Source organism: Oryza glaberrima, chromosome 4 (genome assembly GCF_000147395.1).
Source record: "Oryza glaberrima chromosome 4, OglaRS2, whole genome shotgun sequence".
In the NCBI taxonomy this organism is placed as follows: Eukaryota; Viridiplantae; Streptophyta; class Magnoliopsida; order Poales; family Poaceae; genus Oryza; species Oryza glaberrima.
This window is the reverse complement of record NC_068329.1, coordinates 31,275,508-31,294,271: the sequence shown is the minus strand read 5'-3', so window position 1 is coordinate 31,294,271 and position 18,764 is coordinate 31,275,508. Positions and strand designations below refer to the sequence as shown.

The following is an 18,764-nucleotide window of genomic DNA, read 5'->3' as shown; positions in this document are numbered from 1 at the left end:
AAAAGGAGCTTACATGTTTGCTCTCGTGGCATAGAAATTATCATATTAATCGAAAAAAAAACAGTCCATATAGAAATACAATTTAGAAAATAGTTGAAATTCGGAATTAAAAAATAAAAGCAAAATAAAAATGTCTATTTTGCCTCCCTCCAGTCCTCACGCAAAACCGGGTATATCGATTCTCTAATCTACCAAAACCGGTTGTTTTGCAAAACGGTTTGTTTGTAAGGTGGTTTCTGTCCTAGGTGACACCCACAAGGCACATAAACAAACACGTTGACTTACCCTTCGTCTAATGTAGCGAAAATGCTTCTTATCAAACGTCCGATGCCTGACGAAAAATTGAACGCTCCGTCAGAGCTAGCAAAACGTAGCACGAGAATTGATTATTTATGATGGAGATAATGGCAGCATGCAACAAAGCATGGAAGGACGTGACGTGATGAGGTGCAGCATGCAATGGATATGACATGACCAACTATTTGCTTTTTATCTCTCCCACCTCCTTGTTTAAAATGATTTTTCTTCTAAACAATTTATCTAATCTATGATATTATTATACTGTTATGTTCTTATAATTAAATCTTTGCAATGTCATCTCATTTGACTATATTCTATAAATATATGTATGTTTCAATTGTTTAGATTTGACGTTTCATGCATAGGAGCAAAATGTTTCAACAAGCATTTTACTATGTTGCACGTGTCGACATTGTTTTGCCGAGAGAATTGAATGATATAGATATTTACGTATACATGATCCTACACATGGTAGAAGAACAAATAAATAAGGAACATAATATTGTTAAATCCTAACTAAAATATTTTTACATTATACACAACATCAACTTATAACCGTTGAAACATTACAAAACATTTGCTGAAACATCCCAAGAATACCATGTGCAACATTTCAAATGAATACGTGAAACACAAGAAAATAGTTATTAACCCATCCAAACAACACCCTGTGCAACATTAAAATTAAACAAAGACAGCAACAAAGAAAACTTGAAATCTACAACAAACTCGAATTTCATGTGAAACATTTGCTTCCCTCGCATGAAACATTAAACTTCACTAGTAGGACATATATATTTTTTTCATCAAAATATATTCATGTGACATCTTATTGTAAGGATTTAATTGCTATAAGTACAACGACGTAATCAAATGGTAGATCGGATAAAGAATTTAAGAGGAAAAAAATGTTTATAGATTGTTGATAAAGTGGTTAGAGGAGAGAGAGAGTGGTGAAGAGAGTAATCATGTAGGAATAAGCACTTATGAAATCGATGGGGGCATATTAGTTTTCCCCTTTAGCGTCTACATGGCGCTTAAATATTACTTCCTCCGTTTCACGTTACAAGACTTCCTAGCATTGTACATATTCATATATATGTTAATAAATCTAGACATATATGTGTGCCTAGATTTATTAACATATATGAATATGGGTAATACTAGAAAGTCTTATGATCTAAAACACTAGTCAATCAAAAATAAAAAAAAATTAAAAGCTATGAACCCACATGTCACTGTCATTTCTCCCTCCCTTTCCCAATCTCGGGCCACTCGATGCCTCCTCGGGCTCCCGATACGCAGCCCACAGGAAGGAAATGATCACCACGTAAAGATAAATGAATTTGATGCGCACCACAACAAACACGAAAACAGAATTATCTACTGTACAGGTATGATCTTAAATAAAAAATGAAGCGACACAACTCAAGGCAGCTCTTGTGTACTGGAGTACTACTGTAATGGGTAAGCATTGCGCTAGTTTGCTTCAACCGGGAACATCAAACTACTAGGCGGAACGTACACAAATTGTCTAGTCATACAGGCTGGATAAAGAGTATATATTACATATAGCGAATGACCAAATTTGCGGCAAGTAGGTACCACTGTGAACATTGCACACCTGAGCAGCTGGCTAACTGAGGACTATTCAATATTATCGCAATTAAGAAGGGACCAAGCAACAGTTATTTCCACCTCACAGAAGCCTAATTTGCATGTATCACAGCTTTCCCCTGATTTTTTGGGCCTGAAGCGAACCTTATCCGTTGTGAATGGGGCCTCATCATTTTGTGCAATCCCGCCATCATCATCTCTAGTTCTTTTACCAACATGTGTGGCTGTCACAGAAACTGTCAGTTCTCCACTTAATTCTACAGTAACAACACGCCTTGATAGCTTGATCACATCATCTGAACCAATAGGCATTGTTTCTGCATCCTGGGAATCAAGCAACACAAAGTCCTCATGGCATATACTGGAAGTTGTGCAAACAATTCGTCCTCGGTTTTCTTTTGTCCATGATCCTCTAACAACTTTGACACTGCAGATAGTGGCCTCAACTGCTCCATTAAGCACCGCATATGTGAACTTAAGCTTGCTGTACCACCCAAGCATGACTGGGTGAAATCTACGAACCAGCGTTACTGATTGTTTAACATAAAAAAACCCATTTTGTCTGAAGAGTTGAAAGCTCAATATTTGATCATCGGACTCTCTTCTTCCCTTTACTTTTAGTTCAACGTCAAACTCAACTGGGTCGACAATCAGAATTGCACGGGATGGACCTGTCAACTCCAAAAATGAATCCTGCAATCATCATTCGTACGTCATTATAATAATAATCAATTAAATTTCAGTGGAAGTGCATATAAGTTCTGTCGAAATTCTCCATTGTTCTAGAAGCGACAATGTTTTGCATACATGTCTCATGAATTACTCCCTCCGTCCCAAAATAAAAGCAATCTAGTAATAGGATGTGTCACATTCTAGTACAAGATTGGTTTTTTGGGATGGAGGGAGTACTAGTTTAGTACAGCGTCCAACTATCCCATGTCTTTACTACTATATATTTGTAAGTCTTATCTTTCCTGTTTTCTAATTCGTTATTTTATTATTAGTTGTTTTAAATGTTTGAGTTGAAACAAATATAGGTAGAAGAGCAGTTTTACTACCACAGTGCGTATATTTTAAACCTTATTGCCAAAAATGTTTCCAGTTCACAGTACATATTAGAGAAGGTGGCAAAATTAAGAGGCGGAATTGCATTGATGATAAAATAAAATCATGTTATCGTGTACAAAGTAGTAAGGTGATTTGAATGTTTATAGCACTTGAGAGGAAGTTCCAGGTCTGATCAAACTGCAAATATAGCAGAGGAAAAAATAGGTTTGGAAACAAAAAGGTGTACAGAACAATAGTACCTGCAGCTAGAAATGAGGAAACAAAAACAAAAAATGCAGATAATTAAGATAATCTAAATATGGATGGTACTCCACCTTCTGAGTGAGAATTTGGCAATCATCCCTAGTGCGGTGGAACAGAAGGTTGCGATTATGATCCACAGAGTCCCTGACAGCAACCAAGCCATAGACATGCAACGGCCACTCGAGACCCCTTTTGATTCTTACCACCTGTATGGAGTAGATCTGCAAGGTACTGTCGCAGCAAGCATATCTTGCGATAGGCCCATGTGTATATCGCATGGCAGGTACAGACGCTGCAAACATAAGAGTCATGCATGCATGCAATCAGAAGACATTGATGATGATCCATCTTTACTTATAATAATTAGAGGCTCTTCTAGAAGCCCTCTGTCAATCCTAGATAAGCACATTAATTTAAAAGGAAAAAGAAAGCTAGAAATCACTCATTAATCAAATAAAAAAGATCTTGATCGCCCAATACCCATAACTAACGTACCCTACGAATCAAATCATGTAACGCCCCAACTGAATATCTGGTGAGTTGCATTCAATTTGTATATGGTAGGTTTAACCAAACAAGAACATATACCTCTAATGTGCATGCATACATTATACATATGTTAGGAGACCTAATCGGTAACCAATTTTCCTTCTTGAACCTAGTGAGGGTAAGCTTTGTAAATTGTGACTAATGTTGCACATTATTTGAATATCACTCCACTAGCTAATATGTATGAACTTTGTTACTTGGTTTGTTTATGGTTGTTTCTACCATGATATGATGCTTTCAGAGGATCATGTAACAGTTATGCAATTGTGAGATCAAAGATTATCTTTTCTATAGATTAAGACGCACTGAAAGAATATCTGAATGTTTTCCATAGATATGTATTGGTGATAACAGTACATGAAGGGAGCTTCTGTTATTTGATCATTACAAAGTAGGACATCAATGGAGGCTTTCTTATGCAGTGATGAGAGTGCTATGATCAACGGAAAGGAGCAAGTAGGGTACGTTTGCCAGCAAGCTGAATGTTTGCTGTATGCATTGGAGTGAAGCAATTTGCAAACACAATATAAGTCCTTTCATTTGCTTACTTTTTCAGGACATGAGATTGTGGGTTTCTATGATTAGTATCTATAAATTTGTATAAATTGCCATTTTGGCTTGTGATATATGAGTAGCTGCCAATATAGAAACAAATCGTCATGCCTTTGTATAGTTGCAATTTATACGTGCATGTGCATCAAAGTCCAAAACAGTGGTATGCATATGTTGTATGTAGTTGTGAAATTATTTGTACCATGATCATGAAATGCAGATTCATGTGTTAGTGATATATGCCTTCAATTTATATGTGCATCAAAGTCAGAAACGGTGGTATGCTTATGCTGTATGTAGTTATGAAATTAATTGTACCATACCATGAAATGCAGATGCATGTGTTCAGATAGATGTCTTTTCACATAGTAGCAATTTATATGTGCATCAAAGTCAGAAACAGTGGTATGCATATGCCATATGCAGTTGTGAAATTAATTGTACCATGGCCATGAAATGCAGATGCATGTAGTTAGAAATATGTATGTTGTACCCCAGAATGCTCATCAACTTAACAGTTCATTATCAACATAACCTGAACCATTCAGTTGTAATGCTTCTGCCTTTAGAAAAGTGTCACTTTTTTCTCCAAACCACTCTTTAACTATTCACATCGCTAATCTCTTTCAGTATACTCCAAACATATTTCCCAGTTTTAAAAATATACTCTAGTAATTGTATCAGTGATTTTAGCTTGTAAGCTTTATATATAGCTATATGCCTGCACCTTGCCTTCGAACTATTTTCCCATATGTTACAGTGGTCATTGAGGAGATATTTATAGAGTATCGCACTTTGTTAATGCAGAAAGGCTCCAAAAATATATATGGAGTCATGGTAGTTGAGAAAATGGCACATGCCACATGTGCACAAAAACAAAAAGAAAATGATATATTTGTTATTGGTTTTGATTCGAAAAAAGAGTTCAATTTCAGGAAGAAAAGGTTGGATACAAGTTGTTTCAAAGTGTTTAATAGATTCTAGTTGTTCCTTAGGTACAACCAACTTGAGTTTGGAGTCTATTCTCTTTATTAGTGATCAATAACAATGCTGTGTATGGTTCCTATAGTCCCAGGGGCGGAATTGGGCCTGGGGCAGCTTGGGCTCGATCCCTACTTATGAAATGAATTTTTAGTGGACTAGTACCCATATAATTTTCAGATTTTCGTAAACCCCCATGGCCCAAACCTACTCGTTTGGCTCAGCCCCACAGATGGCCTTTCCCAGCCCCCCAGCTGGCCAGCCCAGTATGCAGCCCATTATAGCCCAGTAGGAAGCCAACCCTAGTCCCACCTCTCCTCGGAGTGCGGCGGCACGCATGGCGCATTGGCGCGAGGGAGTGGCGCACATTGGCTGGGTGTCTCGGCAGCGGCGGCTGCGCGGGTCAGCGACGCACACGGCGCATCGGATGTGGCAGCGGCGTGCGCATCGGCGGTGAGCTGGCGACGGGCCGACGGCAGCGGCCAGTGGCTCTTCCCCTTTCTCATCCACTTCTCCTCAAAGTTTCAAGAGAAGGTTGCAGAGCTGATAGGAGGATGGTGCCTTCCTGAAGATGGCAACGTTCTGAACTCTGAAGGTTAGCTGAAGCCGATGGGTTCTGGTGACTTGCTTTTCTGTACGCAATTGACTCTGGTAGTGCATCAGGTTTAAGGTCCTAAAATGACTATAGCCATGTTGCAAAAAGTTAGGCTTTATTTTTATCATCTATGTAGTTAGCCTTCTCGCACCTGGTGAGGGGGAAAGGTGTGATGTTTGCTAGCAGAAGTAGAACTGGGAGGATGGTAAACCTATGTAATGCTCATTTTTTTAATGGAAATGTGGGGAGCTAAGCTCTCCTAGTTAAAGAAAAAAAGGTCAGCGTCCTCTCTAATCTTCGATCTGCATCCTTATTTTGAATTTGATAGCAGCCAGTCAATCAGAAATTGGTTTGATTTCTTAGATGAAGAGGAGCAGGACTTCAAAATCATTCTACCAAGTCCAGTCCTGTGAGTCTACTCCAACCCCAGAAACAGCAGAAATTGATGAATCCACCCCAACCCTAGAAATAAAAGGAACTGATGGTGCTTGCTCTAAATGTGATTGTTTCTAACCCTGGGCTTCGCACACCAATTGAGCAATTGGATGTAAACATTAGGGATGCTGCTAGAATGGAGTATTTGTTATTAAGTCCATGTCAACAAGTTGAATATAAGTATCCACAAACAAAAATAGGAGTGAAGAGGAGCTTAAGAAGTCATGGTTCAAAAACACTTACATATGTAATATCATTTTCTAGATTGAGCTAAAGGTTCTCTCCAACTATTGTTGAAGAGCGAAAATTATGAAGATATATCGCATTACGTATTCTAATGAAATTTTAGTTGAGTCTTGTATTTTTTTTTCTGTGCTTTTACTGTGTACTTAGTTGTATGATTAGAAATTTTGTTTCAGGCTTGCTTTTACCGTACTGCAGTGTATGAATTATCATGGATAGTTTTAGCCTACAATCTGAGCCCTAGGCGTCGAGAGATCCGGGCTCCACCACTGTATGCTCCTATACGCATTGATGTACATGCTCTGGTTTCTTAATAACAAACAAATGGAATGGAGATTGATTCATTGTACTCTCCTTTTAACGCAAATAGACAGCTTATGGTTTCCAAGGAGTCATATTGAATATTCAGTGAATTAGCTCCTGCCAAATCTCATGCAGCAGCACATAATAATAACAAGAATATTAATCTGACGAGATTGATACTAACAGTAATAAAATTGGAGTACTTACTTGTGCGTTGGAAGGGACCGTAACGGGAAGACAAAGAGGAATCCCAAGATGTCCGGTAGTTGCGAATCTGCTCCTCCTCGTCCACCTCAGTGTACTTGCCCTTCATCTCCAACTTCACCTGCCGCAATTTTTCCTCCATCTGCACCGGGTCCAGCTCCTCCACCTCACCGAACACCAATTCCGCGCACCTCGACTCTTCCTCTTCCTCTTCCTCTTCCTCTTCCTCATCCTCATCCTCATCCTCCTCCTCCTCCTCCTCCAACACATTGTTGTTCATGCTTTCTTCGTCATCCTGGCCATCGATCCTCCTTGACTTAGCAGGAGGGGCCTTCCCTTCGCCACTCCTTCCCTCCTCCTCGTACTCTTTCTCGTCGTCCTCCACACGGCGGCCCTTCTGGATACCTCTTCCCTCCGTCTCGACCTCCATCCCCGATGGAATACTGCTGGCGCCACCACTTCCCTTCATCTCCTCCGTCTCCGGCGTAATACTGCTGCCGCCGATCTGACAACGCCTTCTCTCTTCTTCTTTTTTTTTCCTCACGCCACCGGGCGTCGGAGGAGAGAAGATCCTTAGCTTAGGGTTTCTTTCTTTCTAGGGTTGGTTACTCTCCTCGTTTTTTTGGTTAGCCAATGACAATGAGCCGTATACATGGCCAAACGGGTGGGCCGTCGTGGCCCGCTAAAGCACGGCACCACATGCTGAGGCCACGGCCTAGCCAGGGAATAATAAGTTCACTTGAGGTCCCATATCTTGTCAACGGATCCGATTTTCATACTTCAACCGGAAAACTTGATACAATGGGTCCCTCAACTATCGAAACCGTGGCGGTTTAGACGGCGATTTTAGCTGATATGGAGTCTACGTGGCTAACTTGACTCGGCCTTTATCTAACGTGGCTTATAAAGCTAATTTAAAAATTAAAACAAAATATATGGGCCCACATATCAGTCAAATAATAAGATTAAAAACAGTGAGACCACATGTCAGTGGCCCCACTTTCTCTACCTCATCCCCTCTCTTCTCCCCTCTCCACGACTTCACCAACGACTCCGCAGAGACGTTGACCGAGCTACTGACCATCTCGATGAGCCCGACATCGTGCGCCGACAGCCGCTCGTCGGTGACCACCTCGACAATCTCTAGCCCCTCCACCTACTTCGGTTGCTACTATTGAGGCGGGAACGGTGACGGAGCTGAGGCTGAGCTCGTCGAGTGCTTGCCCGGCCTCGGCGTCGCCAGTATCCGGTCCAACGACAAGCGCGTCACGGACCTTCGATGGCGTCGTGTGCCAGCTGCGGCTGCGTCGGCCTCACCCGTGGCTGGGGCACTAGAGGAAGACCCCCCGCAACCACAATCAGCGAGGAAGACGAGGCGCGTTTTGGCGGAGGCGAAGGAGGTCCTCACCGCTAGGGAGAAGGCCCGGCCACACATCTGGACCTACCGCATCGTCGACGAGGCCTCCGACCACTGGCTGCGGATGCACGACCACCTCATCAGGTACGACGAGGACGACAGCAGCCTCGTCAAGGTGATGAAGTTGCACTCCGTCGCCGCAGCAGCCGCCGCCGAAATCTGGTGGTTCGTGAATGTGTAGAGTGAATATTTGCTTATCATGCTGCAGCAGCGTGATGTGATTTTGGCACTGAATTCTGTTCAAATTTTAACGGGATTTACTGAGGGAAATAATGGATTGTATCGTGAGTAGAAATAGAATCGAATAGCAACTGCAGCAAACAGTTTCCAATCTCTATGAAGTCGTGGAGAGGGGAGAAGGAGAAAATGGCAGCGTGCTCACCATCCGCTTCCGGAAGTTGGCGGCCGACCAGATCAAGGGCACCCGACGCCAACGACGCCCTCCCCCATGACGCCGTTTGCGTCTGTGGCTCCACGCGCCGCCGACGCTCTCCTCCACAGCACCGCCAGTCGCCGCTGCTTGCGCCCTATGGCCCCGTGCCCCGCCGACACCCTGCTCCCGCCTATGCCGCCGTGAAAAATGAAATAGAGAGGGAGGAAGGAGATGAATTGATAGGTGGGGTCCATCAATCTTTTTTATTTGGACTCGGCAGGACGACGACCAAATTTAGCACGATACTATAAGTTGGGGATGTGTTATTCCCAGTTTTGCGTTGGCAAAAGAAGAAGGTTACGGGCAAAGAAGAAGAAGGCTACGGGCCATGTCCTCCTTGCCCGGCCCATATCACATGGCTCAAAGAACACTCAAAATTCAATCTGTGACCCTCAAAAGTGATCAAAATCTAATACGTGACCCTAAACCACAAAACCGGATATGTCAACCTCTAAACTCGGACGCTCCTACGGATCGGTCGCCCGATCGAATTTGAGAAAAATGGCGCCCGATTTACGTGCAAAAACTATTTTAAACTGATTTTTCTCTTAAATTACTTATTCAAATCATGATCCGATTGCACCATTAAATTTGTTGCAATTAAATCTTCAAAACAAGACCACACATGAATATATTCCAACGAAATTTTTTTTAGCTTATTATTGAATTATTTTTAAATGTTGCACGATGTTCCACCAAGTATATCGGAATTGTTTCACTAAGTAGATCGAAAATGTTTCACTCATTTAAATCGGGTGTTGTTTCACCCTATATAAAAACAAGAGTAAAGTTTATCATCGGTCCCTAAACTTGTACCGCTGTGTCATCCCGGTCCCTAAACTCGCAAATCGACCGTTCAGGTCCTCAAACTTGTTCGACTGTGTCATCCCGGTACCTAAACTTGCAGATCACTTGTTTAGGTCCTTCAACTTGTTCAGTTGTGTCACCCCGGTCCCTAAACTTGGATTTGAATATCGTTTGGGTCAAATAGGACGGTCTAAAGACTTTATATTTAAAAAATAATTCATAACTTTTTCATGTGAACTCTAATGAAGACAAACTTTATATCAAACTTGTAGCCCTCGACGCGATCTACAACTTTGTAGTTGAATTTTTTTTATTTTAAGTCATTTTTTGTCCCAAAATGTAATTTTAAAATTAAAATTTCAAAATCTATAAACATGCATCAATATTTTGGGACCCTAAACAGTTTTAATTCAAAAACTTTTCAACTACAAAGTTATAGATCGCGTCAAGGGCTACAATTTTGATATAAAGTTTATCTTTATTAGAGTTCACATGAACATGTTATGAATTATTTTTTGATATAAAGTTTTTAGACCGTCCTGTTTAGGGACCGGGGTGACACAACTGAACAAGTTGGAGGACCTAAACTAATGATCTGCAAGTTTAGGGACTGAGATGACACAGTCGAACAAGTTTGAGGACCTGAACGATCGATTTGCGAGTTTAGGGACCGAAATGACACAGCGGTACTAGTTCAGGGACCGGTGATGGACTTTACTCACAATGTTTCAGCAAATAATGAAAGAATGTTTCAGTTCACTGCAACATTATATCTATACATAGCGAAACATTATGAATACATTAGGTGAAATATTTTTCGGTGTAACAAAAAATAAACCAAATTTCCTTAACAGGGGGGTTTCCAAAATATATGGGTTTTTGTTGCAATGGAATGTTTCGTTCACTGCAACATTAAATCTATACATAGTGAAACATTGTGAGTACACTAGGTGAAATATTTTTGGTGGAACAAAAAATAAACCAAATTCCCTTAATAGAGAGTTTCCAAAATATGTGAGTTTTTTTTTTGCAAAAGACTATTTTAATTCACTGCAACATTAAATCTATAAATAGTGAAACATTATAAGTACACTAGATGAAACATCTTTTGTGGAAAAAAGGAGAGAAAAGTGGGTAGGCTCACATGTGGGGGAGGGGCGCGCGAGGGGCGCCCGATCCAGCTCCCCCCGCGCCGGGCGACCGACGTGAATCATTCTCACCTAAACTCTTAAAATCGGTGCAATTTAACTCCCTTGGCAGTTTTGAAGAGCGATTTTGCTGACGTGGCGTCTACATGGCGGTATTGACCGGGTCTTCTTTACACGTGGCATTTAGGTGGCATTCAGAATTAAAAAATATGTGTGAAACCCATTTGTCATTGACACGTCAAAAAAAATTGTGGAACCCACATGTCCCTTCTCTTTCACCCCTCCCTCCAGTTCCTTGTCCCTCCTCGTCGCTCCCCCTCTCTCTCTCTCCCGTGGCGGGGCGGCGAGGACCGGAGCGGCGGCGGAGGCGCGGGCGTGGCGCGGCGGCCTGCGAGCGACGGAGACGCGGGAGTGGCGGCGGCAGGCACTAGAGTGGCGACAGCGGCGGCGCCCGGGCTGAGCTCCACCGCCTCCTCGCCGACGACGACCAGGCGTTCAGCAGGAGGACAGCGGGCGGCGGCAAGACAAACAAGCAGCAATAGATCTCCAGTTGCAGGGACCAAACTCGTGGAGGGGCAAGACAAACAAGCAGCAGCAGATCTCCAGGAGCGGAGGCGGCGGCGGCCGTGGTGGTACATGGTCCAGATCGATGTCAAACGACGGCTACACAGGAGGACCATGTTGCTTCTGAGAGACAATTGTGGCCTGAATTCACTGTGCAAGGATAGGTACATCAAGCTCACACGCCTGGGCACTCATCGCATCCTCATCCATTACGCTAGGCAGATGCAGTGCTTGCACTACAACGTCCTCATGAATGAGGTTGGGATGGAGAGCTGGGAGGAGTACACCGAGCAAGACAGGGAGGAGGTCCAGGCGCTGATAGACAAGATCGTCGAGCTCTGCCGGAGTTCGATTCCCAGGCCGCCACACGACGTGAGCAGCGTCGGATCGTCGTCGACGACGACGCTCGCTGCTGGAGCTCTATGTGGTGTCGCGTGTTTGAACGGGGGTATCGGATGGTTCGCCCCAATTGCATGCCGTCAGGGTGTTTGCTTTCCTCCCCCGCGTCGACCCTTCTCCGTGGCGAGGAGGCGGTGGAGCTCAGCCCGGGCGTCGCCGCCACTCGCAGGCCGCCGCGTCACGCCGCGCCTCCGCCGCTGCTCCGACCCTCGCCGCCCGCCGCGGGAGAGAGTGAGGGAGCAGCGAGGAGGGAGAAGGAACTGGGACTGGAGGGAGCGGAGAGAGAAGGGATAAGTGGGTCCCACAATTTCTTTTATGTGTTAATGACAAATGGGTCTCACACATTTTTTTTAATTCTAAATGCCACCTAAACACCACGTATAAAGAAGACCCGGTCAATACCAACACGTAGGCGCTGAAAGTGCATTAATCCCCCTAGTGGGCTTTGCTGATTAATGACAAATATGGTTAAGGGACTAATGAGTTTATTGTGCCCCTTTCAGATGCATTAGTCTAAGGTGTGGAAGATGATGCTTCGAGACCCCCCAAAGTTTTCAGGGTCAGCCTATTCACCCTCCCTCTAGGCTTCATCAGCACGTTCAGGCGCCACGTCAGTAAAACCACCCTTCAAAACCGCAAAGGTTGTCAAATTGCACCGGTTTTAAGAGTTTGGGGGTCGAAATATCCAGTTCTGTGGTTTAAGGTCACGGATTAGATTTCGATCACTTTTGCAGGTCACAGAGTGAACTTATTCCATTTTGAGTGTTCTGTAGCCTGTGTTTGCCCTTCGCAAAAGTATTGGTTATATATGACGTTCAAACTTGCAAACAGGTTCGTCAGTATTTGAACAATAGTGAACATAACTGTCCGAGTCACTAGGGTCTTGAAAAATTTTAAGGCTTTCACGGTATAATATATTGGTAGTATATATTATATTACCAGTATAAATAAGATTGTATTGGAAATTTGTCACAAAATAAAAAATGATCTCTAACGCTAAATAGATATACTAGCAGTAGGCACGCGCTACCCTGTATGTAAACAAAGAAGGAATCGAAATAAGCTCTTAAGGGATTCAAACGAACTCATGAGATGTAACGCATATCACGATTCTATTGAAATTAAATGTAACATTTAAATGCTGTAAGAAATCGTTACAGTTTACTCCCTCCGTCCCAAAAAAAGGCAAACCCTGAATTTTCGTGTCCAACTTTTACTGTCCGTCTCATATGAAATTTTTTTATAATTCCTATTTTCATTGTTGTTAGATAATAAAACATGATTAATATTTTATGTGTGACTTGTCTTTTTAATTTTTTTCATAATTTTTTCAAATAAGACGGACGGTCAAACGTTGGGCACGGAAACCAGGGTTTGTCTTTTTTTGAGACGGAGGGAGTATGAGAGAGAGACCATTTCAATACAACATGGCTGAAAATTCCAAATCATATAGACCTCTGATTGTTTTTGTGTAGACATATCGACAATTTGGAAAGAGAATTAGATCAAAATGGACCAAACAACCTAGGTTTCTATCAAATACACAAACTGTGGTGCTGAGAAAAGAACAAACAGCACGCTGACAAAAGAAAACAAAATATTGTAAATGGTACTAAAACAATTAAGTTTCAGATAAACTTCACCTATACTAGAGAAAAGGAAACACAAATCCCTGAACAGTGATATAGCTTGAATGGCCAAGCAACTAAATCCAAATCAGAATCAAAATATAATTTCTTCATCCATTTACACAAATGTGGAGTCAAATTGTGACAGGCGGCAATCACAGAAACAGTTCCACAGCACTAACAATATGTAGGAATATCTTAAAGTGTGTTGTATAGGATGGCAAAACCTTGTTTCATTGCACCTATGGACTGACTTGAAAGCCAGTAGAGTTCTGAGCAAATTTGCAGCTTCAACAGAGCTATATAAGTAATTCCTAGGCCAACAAAAATAAGGTTCAGGTAATTCTCACTTACCAATAATACAGTACTAACATATATGACATTGGATGGATGCTTGGAATACAGGATGGTAATAAAAACAGTTAGTGCAGAGGAGATAACATAGTTCAGCTCTCTTATTAATGAAGACAAATCAACTACTTTCTTTTGCCAAAAAAATAGAGATAACTTATCCTCTTAATCTCTTTTTGCTGGATCTGCAAAGGCAAAATATCAATTAATCTACACCATATACGATTATATATTGTTTTGAAGGTTAACATTTTATTAACTCTACTACACAAACATTTTCAGCTTTCAACAATATTATTAGCAGAAAAAAATATGAAGTAAAAAACTTGGCAGCGTTAATGATCTCACATGTCAGAATGTGGGTGCATAAAGATTTGGTGTTAAATCTTTACGGGAATGTATTTCAAAAGGCCAACTGCAGTAAAATGACAGTCTCAATTTATACAAAGCAAAATGTATGCAATTAATTGTATTGTGCAATACAAATTGCTACGAATGAAATCATATAGATTTAGATGTGAGAACTAAACCATAGTAGTATGTGATAATGGCTTGTGCAAGTACAAACTTGTGTAAAGGGTAAAGATATAATAGTGAATACGGACAGAAGCAAACTGCAAACTACCCATCCCAAATCTCTAACCTGGCAGAACGTTATTTTTCAAAGAAAATGCCTAAATTTTGTGGTGCATCGAATTGCACACACCTTAAATTTTTCAAATAGGAACACAATGTAGAAGTAAGCAAGTAAATAGCATTTCAATTCACGGTCTAATAGTCAAATGTAGAAGTAGGCACGATGCATATGTGATTGCCCAAAATAAATCAATGAGAGGTATGCATCTGTACTATTGGAATAGTATTAGCCAACTACTTAGGACAAGGGGAAAAAAATACCAGTTTAAACGATGTCGACAAAATGAAATAGTAAAAATGTAAAATCCTAACAGAAGCTAGTAGTATTATGGATTACTTTCATAAGCATATGCCACACTGCATAATATTAAAAGACATGAATTGGAAGCTGTAACCTGAAGCATGGCTACATTATATTTATTTTGCAACAGTGAATATGTTGTGAACATAACCAGAAGCAAACTGGCATAACTAAATTCCCAACCTGTTTGTTGGATCACGTCAGTTGCTCTGATTGAAGCTCAACAATGCATGAATGCTGGCACGTAGGAAATGGAAAGACAAATAAATTAGTGATGATGTCCATGTTTAGAAATTGGTAGATGAAGCACCAATAGATCCTCCAGAAAGAACCAAAACACAAGTGGTGATAATGGGAGGGAGAAAAGAAAGGGACCTAAAGGTGGGGTTAACAGATAGTAATGAGCGTATAGAGGCCAAAACAATAAGAATATATATTGTCCTCTACAATACCATTGGAATCAGTATATCTTATATTTTCCTAACCTTTTCATATAATCAGTCATGCAGGAATCGGATAGAACCTCACACCATGAACCAGGAAAACACAAGTAGCCATCACACACACACCATGACGTAATCTATATATTGGTTTTGGGATACAAATGTCACACCAAAATTAGTAGAAATAGATGCGTTTTTAGGAGCAGCGGTGTTGTCCAGGCTATTTAAAGACAATTTTCTGATCTTCTGGCAGTAACTGTGGTGGTTTATCACTTTTATGAGTTTCTCTAACCACCTAAAACATATTACACACATCAGAAATGAATCTCTTGAGAAAAAAAAAGGAGAATAGCCAAAACTAATTCACAAAAATGGAACACTGTTATCACTTAATTGATTTTATGGTGAGCATACTATTATACACACAATAAATAGTTAGGAGACTTGGACCTCCAGTGTTGAAGGCTAGTTTATATGAAGGGAGCAGAAAAGAGTAAAATAGAATATTTCAATGCACGATGGGCATGAATTGAGAAATGGGACAAATAGCAAGTATAAGGGAAGCGCTATGTCATGAACTTACAATAGAGTTATTGGTGACCTGCAACATGGAAAATTTATATGCATAAATTATATCCAGAGCTGCTAGCACATTCTAGAGGCCTAAATTCTTGTGTCAAGGCAGAGGAGATGGCACAAGTGAAAGTTAGATGCTTGCACTCTTCATCATTTGCACAGTACATTATAAAAATAACAGGCATGCTAAAAGTTTTTTATTTTGGCAGAATGTAAGTTTGTAGGATAGTAGTATTAAATAACTACCTGTCGGAATGTTTTGTTTGCTGGATATGTGGCAGCAGGTTGAGTTGTCTGAAACACCGCCAAGCAATGACAAAACAATTGTAAGCTTCATTTCCTCCATGAATCCAATTTTCTTTGTTGAACTGGACCAACACAAGAAGCCACATAAATCCAGTGAAGTAGTAATAATTTTGTTGCAACAAATTACACATCAATATTATGCTCCCTGTATCAAAGACAGGGGGGGGGTCTGATGTCAGTACTGGGCTACTGGCTGGTACCTTAGCACTGCTAATAAAAAGAACATCCTTCCATTGCATATCATGCTTCCATATAACCTTGTACTAATAGCCTTGTAGTGGTGTCATTCTATTAAGGGGCGCCATACAATGCAGCAACAGAAGCAATAACCATGGAACTTGTGACAACTAAATTCATATGAAATAATGTGAAGTCAAGAAAAACTCGCAACCCTCTGCTTAAGAGTGAGGAGAAAGCTCGATAGCTTGCTCAGCATGAAAGCCATCCTCTCTGTAGTTAATCTGCAACTTACACCTCGTCCTAGCCCATCAGTTTGTCCACATAACCTAAGAAGAAGGCAAGATGTAAAAACAGCAGCAGCAAACGCGCAACGCAAATGCTCAATGGCGAGTCGAAACCATTGGGTTATTACCTTGTGGATTTTGTGCTAAATGTCTGCACAAAAGCAAGAGGTTGAAGGGGACAGATCAGATCGATCTTTGGCACCTGCAAGACACAACAAGAGCGGGGATGGAATCGATGTTTGGCACCTGCAAGACAGCAAGAGTGGGGATTATATTGATTCACACCCAGCAACTCGAAATACCAGCGGACAGAAGAGAAGACCATATGCGATGAGACCGAGCTGCTGCGCGGGCAGATCCAAATTAACCCCCGCTGCGACTGGATTGTGGTTTGCTTTGCCATAAGCCATAACCTCGTTTCCACGGATTGAGCATGCATACCGTACCGGAGAGGTGCCGGATCCGTGAAGCCCGGACGGCGTCCGTTGGCAGCGGCCTCCACTCCACCGGCTCCGGCGGGATTAGGGATTGGAGCCTTGATGGTGTCACACAGGCTATTTTATTTATCTGTTCAACACTAATTGCTCTTTAAATAAAGGAATGATAATTAACAAGTTATTATGCATAAATAAATAATAGTACTCCCAAAAAAACAATTATATCTCCTCCTTCCTCTCTCGAAATCGATCGGATCATGGTAACTAAAACCAAAACGCAATTAACCATAAGGTTAGGGCGTTAATTGTTAGGGGCATTTGCAAATTTGCCACCGGTTTTTTCAATATTGCAAGGATGCCACTCGAATGACAGTTCTAGTGGCATTTTTGCAATTTTCTAGTGGCAGTCTTGCAATAACGATTCAAAGTAGTGGTAAATTTGCAATTGCCCCTAATTGTTATAAAAAATTAATTGCAATGAGCACATGATTGATGTAATCCGATTGTAGATCCAATAAATAATTTAAGAGAATTTTATTTGAAGTAGGTGGGGTCTATGACAAAAGTAACAAATAAAATTGGAAAAGTGAGATGTCTCAATTTAAGACTAACGCATTATCCAGACGCGTCCTTATATTATATGTGTGTATATATATTACTTTAGTCAAAATAAATATATTAATATTTACAACACTAAATTAGTTTTATTAAATTTATAATTGAGTATATATTTTATAATATATTTATCATGGGTTAAATATATACTAGTATTTCTACAAATTTGGTAAAATTTTAGTTAGTTTGACTTTAATCAAAGTTTAAACAACTTATAATCTAAAATACTACAGGGAGTAGTATGCTATGCATAGTATTTGGAGAAGTTTAACTTAGGTCCGTTCGAATCTGCCGAAAAAAGTGGATAAAATTTAGATACTCGTGGCACGTTTTTTAAACTGCACTGCTAAAGGGTACATTTCGTAAAAAACTTTCTATATGAAAGTTGCTCTAAAATACCACATTAATCTATTTTTTAAATTTATAATAATTAAAACTCAATTAATTATACATTAGTACTGCCACATTTTACGTGAAACACTTATTATTTATCATCATTTTATTTGCAAGAGAAAACAACACCACCTCATTGCTCGAAGAAACATGCAGCAGCTAGTAGCCTGGTACTCCCTCTGTCAAAAAAAAAAATAAATCAACCTAGTTAACAATAGGATATTACATAGTGTCTAGATTCGTTGAACTATATAATGGTCTTGTTTAGAGAATTAGCCAAGAGTTTTTTTAGAGCTATTTTTTAGCACAAGAAAATAGCTCTCTAATAAAATATCTATTTGGTCCTTAATGTACATTCCTATGGAGAGATATAGAGAGAAAAGACACTTTTTCAGTGGGCCCCACCCAAAATAGCCCCAATTAGCACCTTTTGGGTGGGATATTTTTTTGGGTGGGTTATTTTCAAATAGCCCTCAAATAATTTACCCTTTTGAATCTTTTAGGACTATTTTGGCTATTTGAGGGAGGGCTAAAAAAATATCACTGATCCAAACAAAGCCAATGTCTCATTGTTTTTTTTTTTCTGAACTGAGGGAGTTGTATCTACTCGTACTATCTCTTTGCAACGTGAGTGGGATTTAAATGGAGAAGGCCGTCGTCACTAGCCAGGGAGGGCTAGTATGGACATTGGGACATACTGGCAGAGGGAGAATCTCACGGGGGGCAGAGACGGTGTGGGTTTAGCAAAGGCACCAG

General features: G+C 40.7%; 2 protein-coding genes and 1 pseudogene across 9 annotated transcripts; 1 reads left to right on the top strand and 2 right to left on the bottom strand.

The window, feature by feature from the left end:
- Positions 1-1,702: 1,702 nt before the first annotated feature.
- Positions 1,703-7,708, bottom strand: LOC127771093 (uncharacterized). Its single transcript, XM_052296917.1, has 3 exons — positions 7,094-7,708; positions 3,300-3,520; positions 1,703-2,610 (listed from the first exon to the last, which is right to left on the bottom strand). Exons 1-3 carry the CDS (start codon positions 7,557-7,559, stop codon positions 1,948-1,950), a joined length of 1,350 nt encoding a protein of 449 aa, XP_052152877.1. The 5' UTR covers positions 7,560-7,708; the 3' UTR covers positions 1,703-1,947.
- Positions 7,709-8,369: 661 nt separating this feature from the next.
- On the top strand, positions 8,370-8,688 carry LOC127771099 (uncharacterized; annotated as a pseudogene).
- Positions 8,689-13,129: 4,441 nt separating this feature from the next.
- LOC127771098 (uncharacterized) lies at positions 13,130-17,173 on the bottom strand. Of its 8 annotated transcripts, XR_008017076.1 has the most exons (6): positions 16,886-17,167; positions 16,692-16,809; positions 16,300-16,605; positions 16,040-16,161; positions 14,958-15,011; positions 13,130-14,022 (listed from the first exon to the last, which is right to left on the bottom strand). XR_008017076.1 is itself a non-coding variant. In XM_052296923.1 (5 exons), exons 1-5 carry the CDS (start codon positions 16,971-16,973, stop codon positions 14,975-14,977), a joined length of 480 nt encoding a protein of 159 aa, XP_052152883.1. In that variant the 5' UTR covers positions 16,974-17,173; the 3' UTR covers positions 13,130-14,974. The 8 variants fall into 8 exon arrangements, 1 of the variants encoding a protein (XP_052152883.1); XR_008017074.1 differs by having other exon boundaries at positions 14,958-16,161; positions 16,886-17,172; XR_008017078.1 differs by lacking the exon at positions 14,958-15,011.
- Between the last annotated feature and the right edge of the window lie 1,591 nt (positions 17,174-18,764).